The following is a 23,479-nucleotide window of genomic DNA, read 5'->3' on the forward strand; positions in this document are numbered from 1 at the left end:
CGATGCCATGGAGCGCTCTAAAGGTGGTAACCAAAACCTTGAAGCGCACCCGGAAGACCACCGGGAGCCAGTGCAGCTCGCGCAGGAGGGGGGTCACATGGGAGCGCCACGTCGCTCCCATAACCACCCGCGCGGCCGCATTCTGGACCAGCTGGAGCCTCCGGGTGCTCCTCCAGGGGAGCCCCATGTAGAGAGCATTGCAGTAGTCCAAGCGGGAAGTAACGAGAGCATGAGTGACCGTATTTAACGAGTCCCGATCCAGAAAGGGACGCAACTGGCGAATCAGGCGGACCTGATAAAAAGTCCCCCTGGCCACGGCCGTCATGTGCTCTTCTAAAGACAGCCGTGAGTCCAGGAGGACACCCAAGTTGCGAACCCTCTCCGTGGGGGCCAGTGACTCGCCCCCAATAGTCAGTGATGGCACCAACTGACTATATCGGGATGTCGGAAACCACAGCCACTCGGTCTTGGATGGGTTGAGCCTGAGTCTGTTTCTCCCCATCCAGATCCGCACGGCCTCCAGGCACCGGGACATCACTTCAAGGGCATCATTGGGGTGGTCCGGGGTGGAAATGTACAGCTGAGTATCATCAGCGTACTGGTGGTACTTCACCCCGAAACCACGGATGATCTCACCCAGCGGCTTCACATAAATGTTGAACAGAAGGGGCGAGAGGACCGACCCTTGTGGCACCCCACATACAAGGGGCCTCGGGGTTGACCTCTGCCCCCCTGTCAACACAGACTGCGACCGGTCAGAGAGAAAGGAGGAGAACCACCGTAGGACGGTGCCCCCCACCCCTAACTCCTCTAGCCGGTGCAGCATGATACCATGGTCGATGGTATCAAAACCCGCTGAGAGGTCTAATAGGACCAGGACAGAGGAACAACCCCTGTCCCGAGCCCTCCAGAGATCATCAACCAACGCGACCAATGCCGTTTCCGTGCTGTACCCAGGCCTGAAGCCCGACTGGAACGGATCCAGATACGACGATTCATCCAGGTACTGGGGGAGCTGTCGCGCTACCACACTCTCAACAACCTTCGCAACGAAGCGAAGGTTGGAGACTGGACGATAATTTGCCAACACTGCCGGGTCCAGGGAAGGTTTCTTGAGGAGAGGCCTCACCACCGCCTCTTTCAAGGCGGCAGGGAAGACACCCTCACTCAAGGAAGCATTTATAATCCCCTGGATCCAGCCTCGTGTAACCTCCCGAGAGGCCAGCACCAACCAGGAGGGACACGGGTCCAGTAAACATGTGGCTGCGCTCAGTCTGCCCAGTATCCTGTCCACGTCTTCGGGCGTCACAGAATCAAACTCTTCCCAGATAATACTCACAAGACCTGCCTCTGTCCTCCCCGCTGAATCTACCCAGTCAGAGTCCAGATGTTCCCGAATCTGAGCGATTTTGTCATACAGATACTGTACAAAATCCTCGGCTCTACCCTCCAAGGGGTCCTCCCGCGCTTCCTGGTGGAGCAGGGAGCGGGTCACCCTAAACAGGGCGGCCGGGCGATTATCTGATGACGCAATAAGAGTGGCAAAATAGTTATACTTCGCCACTTTTATCGCCACCAGGTAGGTCTTAATATGAGACCTTACCAGTGTTCGGTCAGATTCAGAATGGCTGGCCCTCCAACCACTCTCCAGGCGTCTTTTCCGGCGCTTCATCTCCCTCAGCTCCTCGGTGAACCAAGGAGCCAGGCGAGATCGACGCCGGGTCAGAGGCCGCAAAGGCACGACCCGATCCAAAGCTCCAGCAGCCGCCCTATCCCGGGCGGCCACCAGCTCCTCAGTCGAGCCGTGTGCCAGAGCCTCAGGAAATGGCCCAAGCTCCATCTGGAACCTATCAGGATCCATCAGGTGCCTGGGGCGGTACCACCTCAATGGTTCCGCCTCCCTGCGGCGGGGTGCGGCGGTTCGAAGGTCAAAGCGAAGGAGGGAGTGATCTGACCATGACAAGGGCTCGATCACTATATCCCCTATCTCAAGATCACTCAACCACTGACCAGAGACAAAAACCAGGTCTAGCGTGTTTCCCCCCGTGTGAGTAGGGCCATGAACTAACTGGGTCAGGTCCATAGCCGTCATGGAAGCCATGAACTCCCGAGCCGCCTCAGACGCCTCACCGACGGATGGCAGGTTAAAATCCCCCATGACCATAAGCCTGGGGGTGTCAACCGCCACCGCGGCTATAACGTTGAGCAGCTCGGGCAGGGCTGCCGTCACGTGGCAGGGAGCCAGGTACGTAACCAGCACACCCATCTGCACCCCATGACCCCACTTCACAAGGAGGGACTCACAACCAGCCGTCTGAGGAACAGTGACCTCCCTCGGACCAAGACCTTCTCTAATGACAACCGCCACCCCCCGCCCCTTCCCTGTGTCCTCGGCTGATGGAATGCACGGAAACCGGGTGGGCACATCTCAACGAGGGGGACCCCCCCTCCTGGCCCAACCAGGTCTCCGTAATACCCGCCAGGTCCGCTCCCCCCTCCTGAACAAGATCACAAATGAGGGGGGCTTTATTTACCGCGGACTGGGCGTTGCACAGCATCAGCCGAAGGCCCAGGGCCTGAGGGTCTGTGCAACCTGGGGAACGAGGGGAGCATTGGAGGCCGGAGCGCGCCACCGCTTGGAGCCAGCGGGCGCGCGCTCCCACAACCTGATGTGGCCCCCTGCTCCCGCCATATCTGCCCCTCCCACCCACAGTACTGATGTAATGACCATCCATAACACAAGCTCTAACCCCCTCCTTGACCCCGGTTCCCGCATCTCTAGTGCCGTGCTCTTCAGCCGGCTCTGGCCTCCTCCCCGACAGGTTCTCCCCCAAACCCACCGAACCCACCCCCCTCCCAGAAACCTTTAAAACCTTATCTAAAAATTTCCCCAAAAAAACCCACAACCCCCTCCTCGCCGCATGCCACCTCTCGCGATTCCAAAATCCGTCATCAAGGTAGGCCCTCGATAGTGAGGAGGGCCAAACCTGCGAGAGGGGGGAGTCTCGCAGCGCAAGCAGGTCAGCAGCCGTAAACATCGCACAAAACAGAGATGGAGAGTCAACTGGTCAGGGCTTCACCAGATCGTCCAATTTGTTAAGCAAATTGACTTAATTTATCCAGATGATTGAGATCTAGCAGTGGATCCCAGTCTACATTCTTCCCGATTTGAAAATAAATATTTCTTTTTTAGCATGGGAAAGATTGCTAATATAGGGAATCCATGACTTAACAACCATTTGTTCAGCAACCGTTCAAAATTACAACAGGGGTGAATGAAGGGGTTTATGACCCATGGCCAAATTATGGCCATTGTAGCCCCCTGTCACATGATAAAAGTTTGGCAGCCTTACTTGCTTTGGCAGACCACAGGGGGCTGCAACCCTGCACCGGGCTATCTCCATCCCCCATATATGTTTTTGGGCTCTGCCATCCTGCCTTGTGGGGTGACAAGCAAAACCAAAATTATGCTTCCTTCTCTTCCAGTTCTACACCAACCTTTTGTAGCCAGCCGCTGAAGCAGGAGGCTTCGCTCTTTTTGCTGTCTCCTTTTTGTTGCTTATCTACCACATCCAGTTTCTCCCATAGCCTTAATAAAAATGATCCTGGAATTTGATTCTTTGCAGAATGCCTGTTTTCTGTTAGCTTTGTTTTTGATTAAACAAATCTAAAATTAAAAGTCAGGTGACAAGAAACCTGGTGGGTATAAGATTAAGTAGGATTGTAGACAGAGGGTGTGAGAGCACACTGATCCATTACTGGTGTCATCCATTTCTTCTGCCAAAAAGGAATTCCCTCAGCCCATTATGACCTACAAGCAGGAGAAGAGATGCATGACTTTAATCTTGAATACAGTATTGAGTGTTCAGTTTGCAATTGTTGATTCCCACCCCCCCAGCTTAATGTTTTTTCTACTATTTGCAATTAACAAGACCTATAGCTATGAATCTCTGCTGATAAATCTTTTGGTATAAATATAGTTCTAGGCAAAGAACGAGCTCCCCCCGGAGATACGGAGGATCCCGGATCTGCGCACTTTCCGCCATGCTCTTAAGACCCTCCTATTCCAGCAAGCCAGCCTGGCCTAATTTTCTCCCCTTTCTTTTAAATTTTTAAACTGAAATTTTAATTTGTTTTAAATTATTGGGATTTTTAATTGTCTTGGGCTAAATTATTTAATTTGGTTTTAATTGTTTCTAACTTTTGTATTTATGTATTTTATTCTGTGCCTGTTCTCTGCCCTGAGTCCTTCGGGAGTAGGGCGGTATATAAATTTAATAAAACAAACAAACAAATAAACAAAGACTGATACCATAGTAGGCATCAAGATGTGTCCGTAGACCTACAGAATTGTTGTTCATAATCTCTTAGGGACACCAGTTCTAAGTGGTGTCTTGACCAATCAGATCTGAGATTTAGTGTCATTTTCAGATACGGAAGCAATCAGGGGAAAGTCAACTTTGAGATGATTCTTCTCAGTTTTATTCAACACTTTAGGAAATATAATATGAAAAATATCAGGTAGAGATGTTTCTTGTTTAAAGTTGGTGTATAATGTTGAAGTTTGAAATCATACAGATGGTCCTCATTTAACAACTGCTTGTTCAGCAACCATTCAAACTTATTATGGCATTGAATGATAGTTATAACCAGTCCTTGGAGTTCCAACCATCGCAATGTCCCTGTAGTCATGTGATCATGACACTAGACATCTGTCTTGCAATTACGACATCACAGTGAGCTCCAGTCACATAATTGTAATTTCTGACTTTCTCACTGGCAAATTCAATGAAGAAGCCAGCAGGATGTCAGAGGTTGCAGTTGTGTGAGGTCGTCACTTAATAATCTATATGATTCTTGCTTAATGTTGATAGCCAATAAAGTAGATGGCAGAGTCATGTGATATTGCATTTTACAACCATGTTGCTTAGCAACAGCAATTCTGGGCCCAATTGCCATCATAAACCGATGACTATCTGTAATAAAACTTGATTATAGAATGGATGTGAAACTTACTCTTCTTCTTAGATTATAACATCATATTTTCTTGGCTGTGCAGTGTACATTTTTCATATATAGTTTACTAGAATTATCAAGAATACATTCAAAAGAAGCAGTTATTTTCTTCAAAAAATTTTTATAACAGTGAGAATATCAATCGGTAGTGCACTTGAGTAGAGAAATCAGTGAATTATTTTCATTTAAGTCTTTTGGGAAATGCCTATGATCTGTACGCATAGTATCTTGGCCTGAAGTATAAACGTATAATTTGGAACTTTCTGCAATAGTTTCATTTACTTTTATTAGAGGTGTGCAGCACTTTAGAAATAATTTGAGAATAGTGCTTCAGAGCAGTGCAACATAGGATTGATGCGCTGTGATTCTGCCTTAAAAAGAAAATTTTATGTTTATGATCCTGTGTATTCCGAGATACCATTTTGGAATCAAATGCAAAGCAATGTCCAGCCTAATTCCTGGGGTCAACTGCTTATAATTAATTTGTCTGGGAAAGTGCAGGGGTAATCCTTTCTTGGAAATGTGCCCATTTGGGTTTCATATATGGCACCAGCAGTGAACTTGGCATGGAGGCACAAAGTGATTATAATCATCATACCATGGTGGCTTTCAGAGATGCTTCTCTGCAAATAGCCTGCTGGTGAGGTTGGGATTTAGGGATTAGAGATGATTGCTGCTACTATACCAACCTCCTTGCTGTGTATTGGCTTCCTTATCTGAACTGTTTGAGGCAGCGGCTCGGTTAGCAGTGAAGTTCCCCAGACTGATGGTACCAAGGGATTTTAACTTGCTTTCTCAGACCAGGGGTCTATGGTAGCTTGGAAATTTATGACTGCTAGGGCAACAATGGACCTAACTCAAATTATTCAGGATCCCAATAACACATCAACAGTCACATGTTAGACTTGTTTTTTGTGTTATGGCAGTGGCAACATGATGTGGAATTGAGGGAAATTACCATAAGTACCCTCCATGGCCAGATCAGTGTTCATTGACCTTGGAATTCTCTTCAGCCACCCTTGCTTCAGGGAGAAAGGATCTATTTAATTGGTCCCCTCAGAGGCCCAATGGACTCTTTGGGGATTCAGAGAGAATTTGGAATTGTTCCTGAGGCTGTGATGCAGTTTGACTAAAGTCTTGTTTGCTCTTTGAAATGAAAAGGCAGTTTGGGCCTGATTTTGAATTGGAATATGTTGTGATTACCTCAGTTATGCTATGCTGTGGAGTTTTTATGTGTTACTATGGTACTTTTGTTTTATGTTTTTTAATTATATGTAAGAAGTCCAGAGTCACTGTTGGATGAAAAGCATTTACTGTATATCCCATCCATCCATCCCAAAATAGTTGATGCTGCTTGATGATGGCAGCTGTCTAAAGCAACTTAAAGTCTTGCTTTTTAAGCATATTCACGTTTAGGTCAATTATCTATGGTTAAAACTGTTAGCTATCTGCTGCTGCCTGCACTTCCTCAGCCATGTTTCTTTCTCTTTCTCCTTGTTCTTGCTGCCTCTTCACCAACCTACTCTTAGTATGCAAAGAGTAATCAAAGATGAAAATCTCCCATTTGTCTTGTCTTCCCTCTGGTGCTAATAACAGAATTGGAAGGATAATGGCAAGGAGAAAGCAAGCCTACTTTAGATGAGGAATTACTAAAAGCCATTTCTTTAAAGCAGCTTCCAGGTTTGCAAACTTCAACTTTTAGAATTTCCCAGCCAGTGAGGCCATTGCTGAGAATTCTTAGAGTTGAAATCCACAATTATAAAGGCCACCTACATATAAGTTGGAAAACTTAGGCTTATAGATCTGGTACCATTCATTGTTGAGTGATCCATTTGCAATCCTGTCTCGAATATGTGAAAAGCAAACCAATGCTTCCTCAGAAACCACAGATAGATGTTAGCTATGCATACTTTAAAGGGTTATGTGCATAGATGTAAATATTTTTGTACAGTAGAAGAAAAGATCAGATTTGCCAGCATGTGAATGGTGAGAGGAAAAGAGCTTTAGTAAATTTCCAAACCACTATTTTCATGAAAGGAAAGAAAAGATAGGCAATGGCTACTAATGAACTAGCTCTTTGTTGGCTACATAGTTCCATCTGATATCTATCATAGCTGAAAGCCAACTGTGTGCCAAGGGAACATGTTACATCTTCTTGCATTCTATTTCAAATATTACAGGATTCTGTCCTATGAATTTATGATATATGCTGATAAATATGATAAATATGATATTTGCTCACCCATCAGCTTGGCTCTTCTCATATTTGCATTACAATTGAACGGAGTGAAGAGTAAAACCTAGTGGCGTTGTTAAAGATGCTTGAAATGTTATCCTGGATTACATTGTCAAAATGATCAGAAGTGGCAGTTGAAAACTCTTTTGCTAGTTCAGGATAGAATATGATACAATTTAACTGCTCGTGAGAGAGCATAACCCTATACATTTGTGTTTATTTTTTCCTAAGGCAAAACACAAGGGAAGAGTGAAGGGGAGATGTGATTAATCTAGGAATATCTGCCTCTTGCTTTCCTCTAGATCTGGGTGTTATCTCCTCTAGGGAGCTAAATAAACTATACTATTCATGTCTATTCCTGGTTTTCAGTAGGCAGTTCATTATCCATGTCTGATAACAAAGCTATGGTTTTTAGATTTTGCCAACTTTCAGCCTTACAACAAATGTTGATTTTTTTTTTTAACAGCACCCATAATCTAGTTCTCATGAGTTGGGTCTTTATTTTGCTTCAAACAGAAATGTTTTTTTCCCCTCCATACATTCTTGTTTAAGAATGGCTTTCCTTCTTTTGGGGAAGTAATCTTACAATTATGCACTCATAATTGCAGATACATAGGGGGACTGACAGCTTCTTTCAAGACAGTTGGGTTTATATCCCAATACCATGTGGATTTCTGTTATGAAATCTCTGCTGATATATTAATCTTACCATAAGCAGAAAATAAAAGCTCAAAGCTTATTCTTGTCCCTGAGATGTGCACTTCTATGAAAACCAGCCAAGATTGAAATTGTTCCAGTGAGAAATTTTCTCTTTCACAATATTAATAAATTAAAGAAGACCTAAGTGCTACTTTAGAGGACTGTACTTTAGTGATACATTTGCTTTGCCATTAAGTAGATAATTTTTAATGCAATAGTATGCTGGTTATAACATTGTTTAAATAACTAAGCTTGCTCTATCTTGTATTTGCTAAACAAAATCCCTATTTTATTTCAGCTGATGTCCATCACTGTGTTATGCGTCTCTGCCTGGATGAGAGATTACTTGAATAATGTTCTCACTTTAACTGCAGAAACAAGGTAGGCATGTCTGATCAGTTTAACTGGACTATCTGAGCAGAGGGATCCAGCAAAGATATGGAATGATTTCTCAAAAGAAGATTCCATACTCTCAGTATCCCCCTATCCATTTTTCTTGATTCCTGCCAAGGTTTACACCATTCCTAATACTATTTTCAATCTTCTTTTATTTTTTAAAATAAACAAATAGGAAGCTTGCATGCAAGAAAACAAAATATGAACTCCAAGCATAACATCTTACAGGAATGCTTCTGGGCCATGCTGACAACTCAGAGGCATTTTGTAATGGCCTGTGAGAATGACTTTGGGAGACAGAAGAGCCACACACCGGACAATTATCTTATAAAATATATCTCAGTTCACAGAAGATGGAAGGTGTGGGAAGTGTTCTGAAAGGGGACACAAACACCCTCCAGATTTCTGGAGTATAAAAGGAAGGAAGGGGACTCGTCATTTTGCAAAATTCTGTTAATGTGATCTTATAATAGAGCTTGAACTTGCACTTCTCATCTCATTAGCCTTTAAAGCCTAACACATTTCTAGGCACTGAAAAGTAATAGTGAGATGCTTAGCATTGTGCTCATCTCCTCCATACAGACAGAAGTAAGGTGAGATAGTAGAGAGCATCCTGAGATGTAGGTGAAGTGGTGAGGTAAGTTTTATGATTGGCCATGCTGATTGCAACTGCCATGGACTGCAGAAATCTGGAAAGACAGTAGATGGAATCAGAATGATAGAAGTTTCACTTACAATATAATTATAACAGCAGAAGGTCCAAGTAAATAAGAGTTTCTTAATAGGTAGAACCCGTCCTTTTAAAAAAAACCATATATCTGCAATGAAATCCTGCTTCATTCTGTCTGTGATGTGTTTGGTTCTTACCCATTATAACCCTTTGATCTGTGGTCTTTTGATTCTCTTCCTGCACCTGCATCATTTCAAATTGTTAAAGTCTTATTTTTGCCCTTTATGTGGCCATTCATTTACTCTGCTGTAATTTGTTATACAAAACTGAGGAGAAGGATGTATTTGCTACACACAGGAGTAAACAGTGTTGCATCATTATCATTAAAATAATGTGCAGTTTGTCTTGAAATCTCACCTAGTCCAACTTTCTAAAGGTTGCTAAACAAATTTATTTATTTTTATTTATTTATTATTTTTATGCAATTTATATGCCGCCCTATCTCCGAGGACTCAGGGCGGCTCACAACAGTAAAATGCATAATTCCTATTAAAACGATATAGAATTAAAACCCAGTTTAAAACAGTTTAAAATTCATTAAACACCCCCCCCCCCCAATCAGTCCAGGCTACAGAACAGCCAGGTCTTCAACTCGCGGCAGAACGAGCGAAGGTCAGGGGCCATCCGGAGCTCCAACGGAAGTTGGTTCCAGAGGGTGGGTGCGCCCACAGAGAAAGCTCCCCCCCGGGGGTTGCCAGCCGACACTGTCTGGCCGACGGCACCCTGAGGAGGCCCTGTCTGTGGGAATGCACCGGGCGATTGGGGATTGTCGCTGGCTGCAGGGGGTCTGACAGGTATCCCGGGCCTAGGCCATGAAGAGCTTTGTAGGTGATAACCAGCACCTTGAACCTCACCCGAAGGGCAACCGGTAACCAATGCAAGCCGCGCAGGAGGGGTGTAACATGGGAGTGTCAGGATGGTCCCATCACAACCCGCGCAGCCGCATTTTGCACCGGCTGAAGCCTTCGAGTGGTCTTCAAGGGCAGCCCTAGGTAGAGAGCATTGCAGTAGTCAAGACAGGAGGTGACCAGTGCATGAGTAACAGTGCGTAGGGCATCTTGGTCCAAGTAAGGGGGCAACTGTCGCACAAGGCGAACCTGGGCAAATGCCCCCCTGGTCATGGTCGTCACATGGTGTTCCAGAGGCAACCGTGAATTCAGGAGGACTCCCAGGTTGCGGGCCCTATCCACAGGGGGTAACACCTAACCTCCAATGGTCAACGATGGAACATCTCGATCGGAATAAGATGGTGGTACCCACAGCCACTCGGTCTTGGCAGGGTTGAGTTGAAGCCTTTTCCTCCCCATCCAGGTCCATACCACTTCCAGGCAGCAGGACATCACGTCGAGGGCATCACTGGGCTGGTTTGGGGTGGATATAAAAAGCTGGGTATCATCAGCCTTGATCCATCAGCCTTGGAGAAGCATGCGGTATTGACAAAAGTCATTCCTCAGTGATTTATTTAGTGTGTTAATTAGAGAAATATACTGCTGCTAAACAACTAATTGCTAAGAAGAAATTCAAGAAAATTATTAGCTCACTTTTCCCTCTGTCATCTGTGGACCTGAACTGCATTTCCAGAAGCAAAAAGTAAAATCTATTGTACACATATTTTTGACAATTAAAAGAGGAGTGGTGAGAATTGGAATTGTTCCCAAAACAAATTCTCAGGTTATTTAATATTTTGTTTCTTGTGAGATTTTATTGTAGCTCATACCTTACTCAGTTTACTTATATCAAAGCAGTTTGATGTACACAGTGCATATTTTAAATTGATCTAGTAGTGTGAGTTGCTATTCCAAAGTTAATTGCTAGATAATGAATGCAAGCAACTTTAGCGATAGATAGATAGATAGATAGATAGATAGATAGATAGATAGATAGATAGATAATTTCCAATTAGATTCAAAGGGCATTACCATCTGATAACAGACTTTTTTTAATAAGAAAATAATTTCTGCATTCTTTCCCCAGAAGAATGCTATTTTCTGAATTGCTTTGTAGGAAAGCTGGGCTCCACTCTATAAACTTGATCTATGTTTTATTTGTTTTCAGAGTGGAGGAGGCAGTTGTATCTACTTATTTTCCAGTTGTCCATCCAGTCATGATTGCAGTTTGCTGTTTCCTCATCATTATTGGAATGCTGGGGTATTGTGGAACAGTGAAAAGAAACCTTCTCTTGCTTGTATGGGTAAGATTTCTTTTTATTCATTGATGTATCATTTAATGTTCAATTGAAGAAATGTTCTGTGTGTGTTTTAAAAAAATAGCTTTTTAATAGTTGCCATTAAATTGCCATTTCATTAAAAAGAAGTGTCCGTCTTAGAGGTAGGGACCTTTTAGGTCTTGCCTAGGTTTTGTAAAACATGCTAGGGGCTATGTTCCAATAGCCAGAGGGTTCAGGATGTTTAAGGTCTGAAAATCTATAACATTCAAGGCCCAACATTTTGCCCTTTCAAATCTTCTGCTCCTCCTCTCCCATCCAAGAACGGCCCAATTATTTGAAGCTATGAAAGGCATGCTGATAGCCAACATGTGGACTAAGCCATGTTCTTTACTCCCAATTCAGATTTTACCAAGACAGGTACCAGTGTTCAGAAATAAGATCCATTTATTGTTATTTATTTTTCACAGTTCTGAATTACCCATCTCCTTCAAAGAGGAACTCTGGGTGATGTACAATAAAATGTCAGAATATAAAAACAGTATGTAAAAATTTAAATGTTAGAATTACAATTTCAAAATTATTTTTTAGAAGGAGCCGAGAATTATTAAGACCTGTTAAAATTAATTAAAAAGGTGAAGGGAGGGCTTTCAGGCCACCAACCAGTCCCACAACTGAATGCTTCTTTGGGTTCTCCATGTGAGGCTACAGAGCATGTTTTAACTTCTTTCAGGAGGTCAGGAGAGGGGGGGCCTTCCACAGGGTGGGGGTGGGGAACTGATTATCAGACTTTTACCTGGGCCCATAAGGTCTGAGTAAGTTCATTGCTCAGTCTCAAAATTCAGTTAGCCTTGCTTGCCCTCCATGCTCTTTAGCTGGGGTGCACTAAGCAAGAACAGTACTAAAACTAGAAGACAGCACAAATGTAGCTTGCATTTGATTTACTCTTTTCTTTGGTCAGCAATGCATGCTGAAAATGATCTTTAAAATAGTAGTTGATTACAAACAAAGTAAGAGTCATCAGGGTTTGTTGGCTGCAAAAAAAAAAAAAGAAGAAAAAGAAGACAAAGGCAATTTTAAGCTGTATTAACAAAAGTAGTTTTCAAATCATTGGAAGAAATAGTTCCACATAATTCTGCAGCAGTCAGAATCCAATCCCTTCCATAACAAGCCCTTCAAAAATTTTAAGCCAGTGGGTTTTTCTGCCTTTGAAAGTCTTTGAAATAATGTTTTGTTATATAGTATTTTTGCAGGGCAGTGAAAATAAACAAAACAAAATGAGCCAATTGAGTTTAGTCCTTTCTATTTTTTCTCTTTTGTTTATTTGAAATACCAGTGAAGGGGAAAAAAATCCTAGCGATTGCTCTTTAACACAATCTGGAAGTAAACACATGTACTGTGTGTAGAGCAATCAAACTTCATTAAATCAAGCCTAGACATTCCTGAAGCTCTTAACCAACAATATTTCACTGAAAACCAGCTCTTGCTGGCTCAACTGATAAGAAAAAAAATAAATGATCTTTTCCTAAATACACTACATTTCTTGACTAATTGTTAAATAAGCTGTTTACTGTTGTAATGTGGAGATGTGGCAAACAGGAATCAATAATTCATTCATCACACTAATAAAGAAAATGTAGTGGCTCAGAGGATGAGCTTATGGTAAAACCAGATGAACTGAAGGATAAAGAAAACACAGTGAAATAGTAAGACTTTTCTGCCCTTCATTTTCATTCCTGGTTTTGTTTTGTTTTTTAGAACTGAGGAGTTTATAGAGCACCTATTAAATTGAATTTACTCCAAAGTTCAATCCTTCTCATTTAATTCAATGGAAAATAAATGACTTTCAGATTTTTCTTTAAAAGATAATATTTTGATTAAAATTAAAATATCCCAGTCATAATATAAATATAGGCTAAGCATATCATATCAGGTATAAAGCAGTGTTCTCTGATCTAAATAAGCCTCCTGGTAAATCATATAGGAAACACAAGATGAACAAATTCTACTATATTGTAAAACTACATCAAGCAAGTCTGAAGGTACAAACTTCCTGCCTCCACTTTTAACTGTTTGATCCATTAGGATGATCCCTTCCTAAGCTTCTTTCTTTGACTGTTAAGCAACTACGGACTCCTATCTCTCTTGTCTGATTGTTTCTTCGGCATTATCTCTTCCACCCTTTATGCAAGGTCATTTATGCATTCTGTTACAGTCATTGACTAATATTCATTTCAGTGATAAAAAATGATGTACTATGGACAAGTGAAAGAGAGAGAGTGAGCGAGAGGAGAAGATACTAGTAGTCCTTGGGTTATGATGGCAATTGGGACCAGAATTCCCATTGCTAAGTAATGTGATTGTAAAGCCCAATAACAAGTTATCACATTGCTTAGCCATAGCAAGCAGTCCCAGTTGCCATTGTTAAGAAAGGAGAATGCGAATTAAGCAAGGGTCTTATGCAATCACAACTTATGATTTCCTGACAGCTTCCCTTTGGTGACTGCCATTTGCTACAACATTATAATTGCAAGGCAGGCCCTCAGCACCTGGCTCAGAGTCACATGAATGCAGGGATAGTGTGACTGGGAATTACAAGCACCGTATAAGTGTCATTTGTTCAGCCCTTTCATAACTTTGAATGGTTGTTGAATGAATGATTGTAACTTGAAAATTATATATATTGTTGGGAAAATAAACTAAGATACTTCAAGAAAAGCTCCAAATTCTGAAGGGTAAGAGGAGAAGATCAAAAAACACAAGGCAGACCCAGAAGAAGATGGAGAGACAAAATTAAAGACACACTACAACATCATCAATTAACGGCCACCAGAAGAGAAAGAGCCAGAACTTTGTATCTCCCTTAACACCCGAAATGGTAAAAGAGGAAGTAAAGAAGTTAAGAGGAATGCTTCGTTTAAGAGATGATTGTTTACAGTGGAAAAATCTGTTGCCTTTCCTAGTCCAGTGTACTATATTTGAAGTCTGCAACATTATAATGGGAATATTTCTGAACATTGAAATCACATTGCTGATGCTGTTCATAGAATATCTAGTATGATTTTTTTAAAAAAAAACAAACAGAAAATATAGCCATCATAAAATATAAAACAATGATTAGAAGGCAAGCTGATATATTTTCCCAATGTGCTAATATCCAACTTATGATTGCCCTTTTTCTCTGGATAATCAAATGTCATACAAAAACTTATTTATTTTCTTGTAATTTTTTTTATAAATACAAGGTTAGGAGGTATAGTTTGAAGTAGTGGTGAAATCAAATTTTTTTACTACTGGTTCTGTGGGTGTGGCTTGGTGGGCGTAGTGTGGCTTGGTGGGCATGGCAGGGGAAGGATACTGCAAAATCTCCATTCCCTTCCCACTCCTGAGGGAAGGATATTGCAAAATCTCCATTCCCACCCCACTCTGGTGCCAGCCAGAGGTGGTATTTGCCGGTTCTCGGAACTATTCAAAATTTCCACTACCGGTTCTCCAGAACCTGGCAGAACCAGCTGGATTTCATCCCTGGTTTGAAGTATGGTAGTACTTGCTTACTAACTGCCTCATGCTGCAACTATTTAAAGTTTTGGTACTAAAAGAACTCTCTGCAATCTTCACCTTTACAGCAGTCACAGCATCCAGCAGTCATGTTCTTCATAACAGGCACACATTTATGACTGTTGTAGTGTCCCATGGTCATGTGATTGCCATTTGCATACTTTGCAACCACCTTGCAACAAACAGAGTTAATAAACTAAACACCTGTGCTTATTGACTGAATTGCCAGTCCCAATTGTGGTTGCTAAATGGTGACTACCTAATTGAATGCTGTATGTTGAGTCTTCATAATATAGCAATTCCAATGTTTTCAGTAAAAAGTGACTAATGTAGGACAGATGGGAGAGGAAATCTGTTTGTTAGTAAAGGAGACACCCATGGAACTAGATTAATGGCTCATTCCTACATGTACTGAAGTAAACCTTCTATTCTCATTTCATTTGCTGGCTAGGGCTTACAGGAATAGTAGTCTAAACAGGGCTGTCAAACTCGTGGCCCGCGGGCCAGATGCATCACCTGCTGGCCATGCCCATCCTCGGTTTAGCGAAGGGGGAAAAAGTCGCAATACGTCATGTGACGGCGCTGTGACAATGCGAATTTGACACCCCTGGTATAAAATAACTAATGGACATTTGGTTGACCATGTGCTCTTGATTTCTGCAAATTTCATGTTCCTATTCTAGCATGTTTATGTGATCCATTGCAAGATTCATGCTGAGATTCTACAAGAAGAACGTAATTTTCAAATTTTACATAATAAAATATGTAATATATAAAATTATATACAATTTATATAAGATAAAATGGCATTGGGGTTCCTATATTCTATTTGCCCCAAGTTTTCTTTCTAACATCATCATTATCTTCACTTTGTCTTTACTTACTCACAAAATGCTGTCTGGAGGTAAAATATAACTCAGATGGAAGCCTTTTGGTTTAATACAAAGTCTAAACTGAACTGACATGTTTAGCCAACCTCATACCATTGGAGGCTCACACATTTATTATCTGTTACTGCCCTATTTACACTTATTTGACAGCTATCTGAGCAGAATGTTTTAAAATGAGAAGGCTTCCATATGATTAAAATGCAAGAAGGGTGCATCTGTATCAATTGGCATTAAATGAAAATAAGCTGGCTAACTGAGCATAAGCAACACCAATGAAAGCTGACCTGGACATATAGAAGAGAGTGGCCACAATTATCTACCTAGATTAAATAACATTCAGCTTGAGATATATAGTCAATATGCTTCCTTGAACTTCCAAACTCCTACATGTATGGAAGTATATTGCTTAAAAGAAGTACCGTCTTCCTTACGAAGTTGCCCTCAGTTATGTATGTTTAGATTTTAACAGTTTTAATGGTAAGTATTTTGTTCTACTTTTAAGTGAAGATTAGGTAACTGCTGAAATGTTTTATTCGTTCTTACATGTTAATTATTTCTTAGCTGATAGTAAATTTTTTATCTTGTTAGTTAAATAATAGGTGAATATATAGGAGATAATAGCCTGATGCTATGAATCTCCTAAAAAGGATTGATGCTGAATCAGATGAATGAAAACACTTCTGTTCAATTTCTTGCCTGTGGCCTGTGATGGTTTACCATATTTTTACAGTGCCTTAGCCCAGTGGTGAAATTCAAGTTTTTTTACTACCGGTTCTGTGCGCGTGGCTTGGTGGGCGTGGCAGGGGAAGGATACTGCAAAATCTCCATTCCTACCCCACTCTGGGGCAAGCCAGAGGTGGTATTTGCCGGTTCTCCAAACTACTCAAAATTTCCACTACCAGTTCTCCAGAACCTGTAAGAACCTGCTGAATTTCACCTCTGCCTTAGCCATATCACCCTAATTTCCACTTTCCAGTCTCTGATAAACAGTTTGAATTAAACCTGTGATTGCCTTAATTTCCACCTACCTTGAAACATTGTTGTGAGAGGGAATCACTAGCTACCAAGCTACTATTCTCCTAGTGCACCATATAATATGGAGCTGAAATCAGACTAGAGTTCTTTCTTTACTTTGATTTTCAAAAATACCCCTGCTTGTCCAGAAGTAAATGACACAGCAATGTCATGAGACAAGACGAGCCCAATTCTAATTCTGCATGGAAATATATATATATATATATATATATTTATATATATATTTATTGAAAAAGTTTTTCAAATACAAATTTTTCCCCCTTTTCCCCCCCCCCCTCCCAAACCTCCCCCTCCCCTCCCCCAGTGGCTTCTTCAGGGTACAACCCAAATTCATAACAGATTATATAATACTTTACCATCCCCTTGCTCCATCCCCCATATACTGACCCTTTCTTTCTAATAATGTTATTATATCCCCCTTATACTATACATTTCGGAATAACATTCTACTATAACATTATATAATAACTCCTAATTTAGCATAGTAATATTATTATATCCCTCAATTTATCAATTTCTACTCATGATCTACTCTTTTACTCCTCCCCCATACATATATCTCTTAAATCAAATCTCTTTTTTGTATATTAATATAACATTTCAAAGCGACCTTCCACTATAAAACTATATAATAAATCCTAATTTAACATATATTCAACTCATAGTCTGCCCATTTCCTCCACCCCCATAGATATATCTCTTAACTCAAATCTTTTACATATATTCTTATCTAAACATAATATCCCTTTTCTTCAACTAAACAATCAATAAGCTAACCTATCTCTACCCACATTCCTACAGAACTACCATACATAATAATTCTTGATCTCCTTATTCTTCTGCCCACACCACTAAGAAGTATTCCCTTATATAAATAAAATCCTCAAATGACTTTAAGCTTGTAATCCATATAATATCTTCTGTAATGTCTTTCAGATGGATTGTTAACTCCATCACCCATATTAGGGTAACATCACATCCTAATTCCAACAGTATGTTCGGTATCTTCAATTACCATCTGCCCCCATCAACAATAGATGACTTGATATATAAAAAACAACCACCCGAGTGACTTTATATTTGTATTCCATATAGTGTCTATAGTAGTGTCTTTCATCTAAATTATTAATTCCAACACCGTAATAGGGTAACAACCAGATCTTCTGCGTGCCCCAATCCCATAACTCTCTTGCCTTGTAGCTCAACATAAACGTAATACATTTATCAAAGAATCCAAAATAGATAATTCCAATCCATTCAGTTTAAGGCCTTTTTCACATCCCAAAAGTACAGCACTGCAGAGGTCTGTCACTGTCCTCAGGATAATATAAATCAATACTTTGCCTCAGCTATCTTGTCATATATTCAATCATCTCTTAGATAACTGGCATTGCACTGTTGTTTAGTTTAAAAATTTTTGTTTTTGTAAGACCTGCTTCTTTTCTTGACTTTTTGTGGGTTAGATCTCCATCCTGATTTCCTTTCTATAAATTGTGTATCAACTATTTGGTTTTCATGCTGATCTATAACTTGATCTTGTTGGTTTTGCTTTTGTGGCTTAAGTCTCCATTCTGGTTTCTTTTCTTTAAGTTGTATGTCAACTGATTGATTTCTATGCTGGTCTGTAACTTGATGAATCATCACATTAGAATCCAAAGCCGCCTCTCTTGTATTTATAAATAGTCCAGCTATAACCTCTGAAGGAGAATCCAGAAGCTGCTCATCTACAAAGTCCTCTGTAACTTGTTGTTTTTCCATTACTTCCATCTCTTTCTGCTTATCCTGAATTTCTATCTCTTGTTGATTTTGCTTTTCTTTATTCCACTCATGTATTATACATGAAGATGTTGAACCCATTTTAAGAACCTTATAGTAAAATTCTTCCACTTTTTCAACAGAATTTAGTTGATATCTTTCTCCTTGATATCTCAATATTATGCCAACTGGGACATCCCACCTGAATGAGATGTTTTGTTTGTTTAGCTCAGCCACCAAAAATCCGAATTTCTTTCTATCTTTTAATATCTTGGGCGGCAACTCTTTATATATCCAGATCTTTCTTCCATACAATTGTAGAGTAGAATTAAAAGATTTTTGCACAATATCATTTCTTATTTCTTTATCTGTAAAATAAATCACCACATCTCTGGGCAATTGCCTTTGCTTTGCAATCCAAGAGTTTACTCTATAGGCCTTGTCGATCTTGCAAGATACCTCCTCTGGATGAATCTTTAAAATCCCAGCCAGAACTTCAGCAGATATTTTTCTTAGATCATCTCTATTGTTTTCCTGTAACCCTCTCATTCTGGCCGCATATTCTGTGAGCCTGTATTGCATCATTGTAACTTCTCTTTCAATCCCTTGTTTTATATTTTCTGTATTGTAAATCTCGTGATCAGCTTCCTTTTTAGACTTTACTTCAGAACTATTGTCTTGAATATTTATCAGATCATTTTCCATTCTTTGTATTTTATTGTTCAAATTATAAATCTTATCAACTTCCTCCATTTTAGACTCTAATAACTTGATATTTGTATCCATCTTTATAACTATTTCTGAAAAAGCATTAGTCACTGTTACAATCTTTCTTTGTAAGTAATCATACTTTAATTGTATGAATTCTTTAATTTCCTGCTTAAATTTTTCAAAATTCTGGTTCACAATCTCGTCACGTCTTGCCATTTCCTTCAAAACAAATTCTTTTAAATTAAAACCATCCTTCTGAGTCTGTAAACTAGAAACTTGCTCACACAATTGTAAATGGGGGAACACCCCCCCCGCTGCTTGTTTGTCTGGCTTTGTTAATTTTAACGCCATCCTGCCACACAGACAAACTCTTTTTGAAGAAAGAGGACTTCTCTCCAACAAGATCAATATCAGATCTCCAAAAAAAAAAAAAGAAACTTAGAATAGAAATGTTTGCTTTTCTCTATTCTAGCCAACACTGTTTGCTCCGCTACTTTGTATCTTGTTACGGAAGGACTTTCACTTTTGGCTGCTTCTCAAGCCTCAGCAGTCGCCATTTTAAGCTTTTTTTTTCCTTTGCTTAGAAACGCTTATAAAATCATTAAAAATACTTGCAATTTAGGGTCCCAAGTCCAGATCTCATCCTCTTTAATTAAGCAATCTGTTGTTTTCATTGAAAGGCTTGATCTCATCGCCTGGCTCTGCAAGAAGAAGAGGTCTCCCGAAGCCCGGAGCAGCGGCGAGGGAAATAGGGAGCCTCATCCTGCTTCGTCCCCAAGAGTAAAGGAAAAACTCTGGGGACTTCGCAGAGGGCTCTACCTGCCCTCACCTGCTCTATCTTACATTTCCTTATGGAAATGGAGTTTTTCGAGCCGCCTTTCAAATGTAAAGGCGGCTCTTTACGAGCGATGGGGCTGGCGGTCTCAAAGGACCGTCTGGTGGCGACGGAAGTCAAACCGGAAGCCCCTCTGCATGGAAATATTGTTATAGTAGAGATACCACTATCTTCTTTTATAATCAATTTTGTAATCAATGCTGCATTTTACCAATTAGACAATTTTCTTTAGTAAGCCCTGCAACAATGATGGACGATAAATAAATAAATAAAATAAAATAAACATTAGGAAAACATGAAACAGTTTGGATTTCGCACATTGTCCTGGAGTGACTCTTGGCGGACAATGCATTGCACACAACCCCAAGAATATGAGATCACACAGATGAAATTTGGGGGCAAAATGACATTTAGTGTTATGATTATTCTTAGGATTTTACTTTATAAATAAGGAAGGGTATTGAACCAGAAGGCAAATCTCTCCTATTTCCATACTGCTTAGTTCCTACACCAAATAATGTGAAATCATGCTGCGATAATTTGGATTTTTTGCCGCTGAATTTGAACGGATGTGATTTCATCTTATGTGTGGGAGGATATGTGGAATTGAGGACAGTTATGAAAATGGATTTCCTTCTAAGACTTATAATTGTCATCCCACCTCCTTGAAAATGAAAACAATGAGGAAAGTGGAGGAAAAAATTGCAGAGATATTATAGTCCATTGGAAATCTAGTTAGCTTATACTTCCTAATTTAATGGAGCCAGAGTCCCCAGGATTGTCACGCAGGGTCTAATATTGTCACTTTCTCCAACTGTTAATTCTTGTGAAATTTGTGATGTTAGAATGGGGATCTAATACTTTGGAGGCCGTACATGTGAAATGTTCTACTTAAATGCTTGATCAAATACTTGTAATGTTTATGGAATTATATTCAACATATATATGGTACTGGGTTATCTTTGTTTTGTGCTTCCTTAAATCTATGAAACTAAAGCTGTGTAGGACCAAAAAAAAGGTAAGGGAGGGAAGAGTCCTCATGTATAGCCTCCAAAATATAGTCCTTTAACATTTTCCAAGACTTCGGGAAGAAAAATTTCCAGACAACCTTCCGAGATTGTCCCAATTTAAAACTAATCCATTTTTTTTGAGGCTGCATGCCTGGATGTTTCTGTCTGCCATCTAATATTGTTCAAAATGACCAGGAGATCAGTAAAGCAATTAGCTGGTTAAGAAAATGGCTAACTGCAAACCTGCCTAATTATTGAAGAAGTTAGCATATATTCATTAAGTTTTATGTCATAATTGTTATTAAAAAGATCTTTTTCTTTAAGGAAGCCATGCATTGAGCAAGGAAATGGTTAAGGAGTATAAATATCAGAGCAATAGCTTTGGGGAGCCTATTTAAAAGTTTTTTTTTCCCTTTACTTTTCTCTGAACTGTCTTTTCCATAAGCCTTTTGCAAAATGCATTAAGTCGGAACCACTAATGTTTTGTCTGTTTAATGAATTTTTTAGCATAAGCGTTGTTGATTTAATAGGAGAATGTGCTGAAGCAGTATAGTGAAGTATAGTTTAAATTGCTGACCACATAATTAATAATTTCTTCATTTCTGCAGTGTTAAGCTTTATGAACATCTGTGAATTAATTTCACTATTGCTATGAAATCGAGTAGTACAAAGAACAGGTTTATAGTTCTGCTTTCCTTTTTATTATTTTTAGCAGATCTAAAAATAAAAGCAAATGGGATAAGCAGGGTAATAATGGTAATTCCCTTCTTTTACAGGGACAATTTTGTGTTGTTTGTTTTTCCCCACTAAAATATTCTGGTGCTTAAGATAATGGCATTTCAGTAGAACATTAAAATCTCAGAGAATAAAATATGCTATCCGTGTTGTTGGGGATCAGCCCTTCAAGCTTCAGAGAGTGATTAAACTTCCATTTAATTCAATGAGAATATGGTCATGGATGGCTCTTTCAAGATTAGCTCATCTCCGAACAATCTATTTTCCTGAATATTGAACATTATAGACAGCAATAACTGTTTTCTATTATGTAGCAGCAATGTTCAGATAATAGCATGAAATCTTGCACTGTAAAGTGAGACAATCACATGAATATCATTACTAATTTCTTAGTCTTTTTCTGTGATTTGATTTATCTAATATAGGTACTCTTTTTGTAATCTTGGGCTCTTTTTATATTGCACCGATAAAGCTCTTTTAAAGTAATTTTTCTACCTTTCATTCAATTCTATGGCTTCTTGTCTCTCATTCTTGCCATTTGTGTGATGATGATTTGTGAGCTGTTTTAGCCAGCCTTCACAATTGCTCTCTTCTAAGGAAAGTACCAAGTTTTTTTACTTCTATATCTATCCCCAGTTCCAGTATTTATCGTGATTGTAGAACCTTCACTTTATATCTCTGAAATTTGCTATGTGTATTACACACAAATTGTTTTTATGCAACTTTAAATGGATTCAGTCTCAAACAATAACACTGTTATTGCAATAAAGGTTATTGCAAATCTTTAAAAACACAGAATTTAAAGAACTATGTCTAAAAAATTCCATCAGTTCTCTGATGTTTGCAATCAGTTTGGTGTAGTGCTTAAATATGCTGGCCTAGAAACCAGGAGACTGTAAGTTATAGTCCTATTTTAGGCATGAAAGATGGATGGGTGACTTTGTGCCCAACCCACTTCATAGGGTTTTTTTGAGGAAATTAGAAGGAGGAAGGAGTATTAGGAGTGTTTGCCTCCTTGAGTTACTTATAAAGTAATAAACACACAAGAAAAATCTAATAAATTTCATCCTGACCTAATCGTCCTATCAATTTCATCTTGTTGGGTAAAAGCAGAAGTGCTAGTGCCATTTAAGTTTATTTTTTGCCATACTAGACTAGATAATAAGGGACTGAAAGTCCCTTTTTCCAATTATTAACACGGAACTGAGTACAAGTTAGAATGGAAAAAGAGGTGAACTATTTCCAAAGATGGGCAGATAGACTATACAAAGCTCCAACTGATACAGTATTTTAAAAAATGGCAAAAGTCGTAACTTGATGGAATCCATACTTCTGACCACGTTGCTTGTTCTAGATACAGAAATGGTCTATATTCTTCAGTGGAAAATGACATTTTTCATCTGAAAGACATAATCTTTCTGTATCCATTTGCTTATACTACAGAGTTGAGCAGGGCTCTGATTAAGCTTTGAACGTGCTCTATAGTAATTTCCACATTGTTGTGTGCTCTTGATATTTTTAATTAGGCAATAAAAATGAGTGTCATTGTGTGATTAAAAACTGTGAAAGTCTTACTGGAGTTTTTCTTAAAAGCGACATAAGAAAGTAGGGTTTTGTTGTACCCAACAGAATAGAATGCAGAATAATAGAATTGGAAGGGGGGACCTTGGAGGTCTTTTGGTCCAACTCCCTGCTCAAGCAAAAGACCC

General features: G+C 40.0%; 1 protein-coding gene across 1 annotated transcript in view; it reads left to right on the forward strand.

Annotated features, from left to right (window-relative positions):
• The window catches only part of TSPAN12 (tetraspanin 12), a 76,235-nt gene that overhangs the window by 15,101 nt on the left and 37,655 nt on the right, over window positions 1-23,479 (forward strand). The window contains exons 2-3 of the mRNA XM_070947373.1: window positions 8,250-8,332; window positions 11,133-11,268. Coding sequence (XP_070803474.1) covers window positions 8,250-8,332; window positions 11,133-11,268 — 219 coding nt within the window. The remainder of the gene's footprint in view (window positions 1-8,249; window positions 8,333-11,132; window positions 11,269-23,479) is intronic.

The sequence above is a fragment of the Pituophis catenifer genome, unplaced genomic scaffold (genome assembly GCF_029215685.1).
Source record: "Pituophis catenifer annectens isolate HBS135680 unplaced genomic scaffold, rPitCat1.0.hap2 SCAF_7, whole genome shotgun sequence".
Lineage (NCBI taxonomy): Eukaryota > Metazoa > Chordata > Lepidosauria > Squamata > Colubridae > Pituophis > Pituophis catenifer.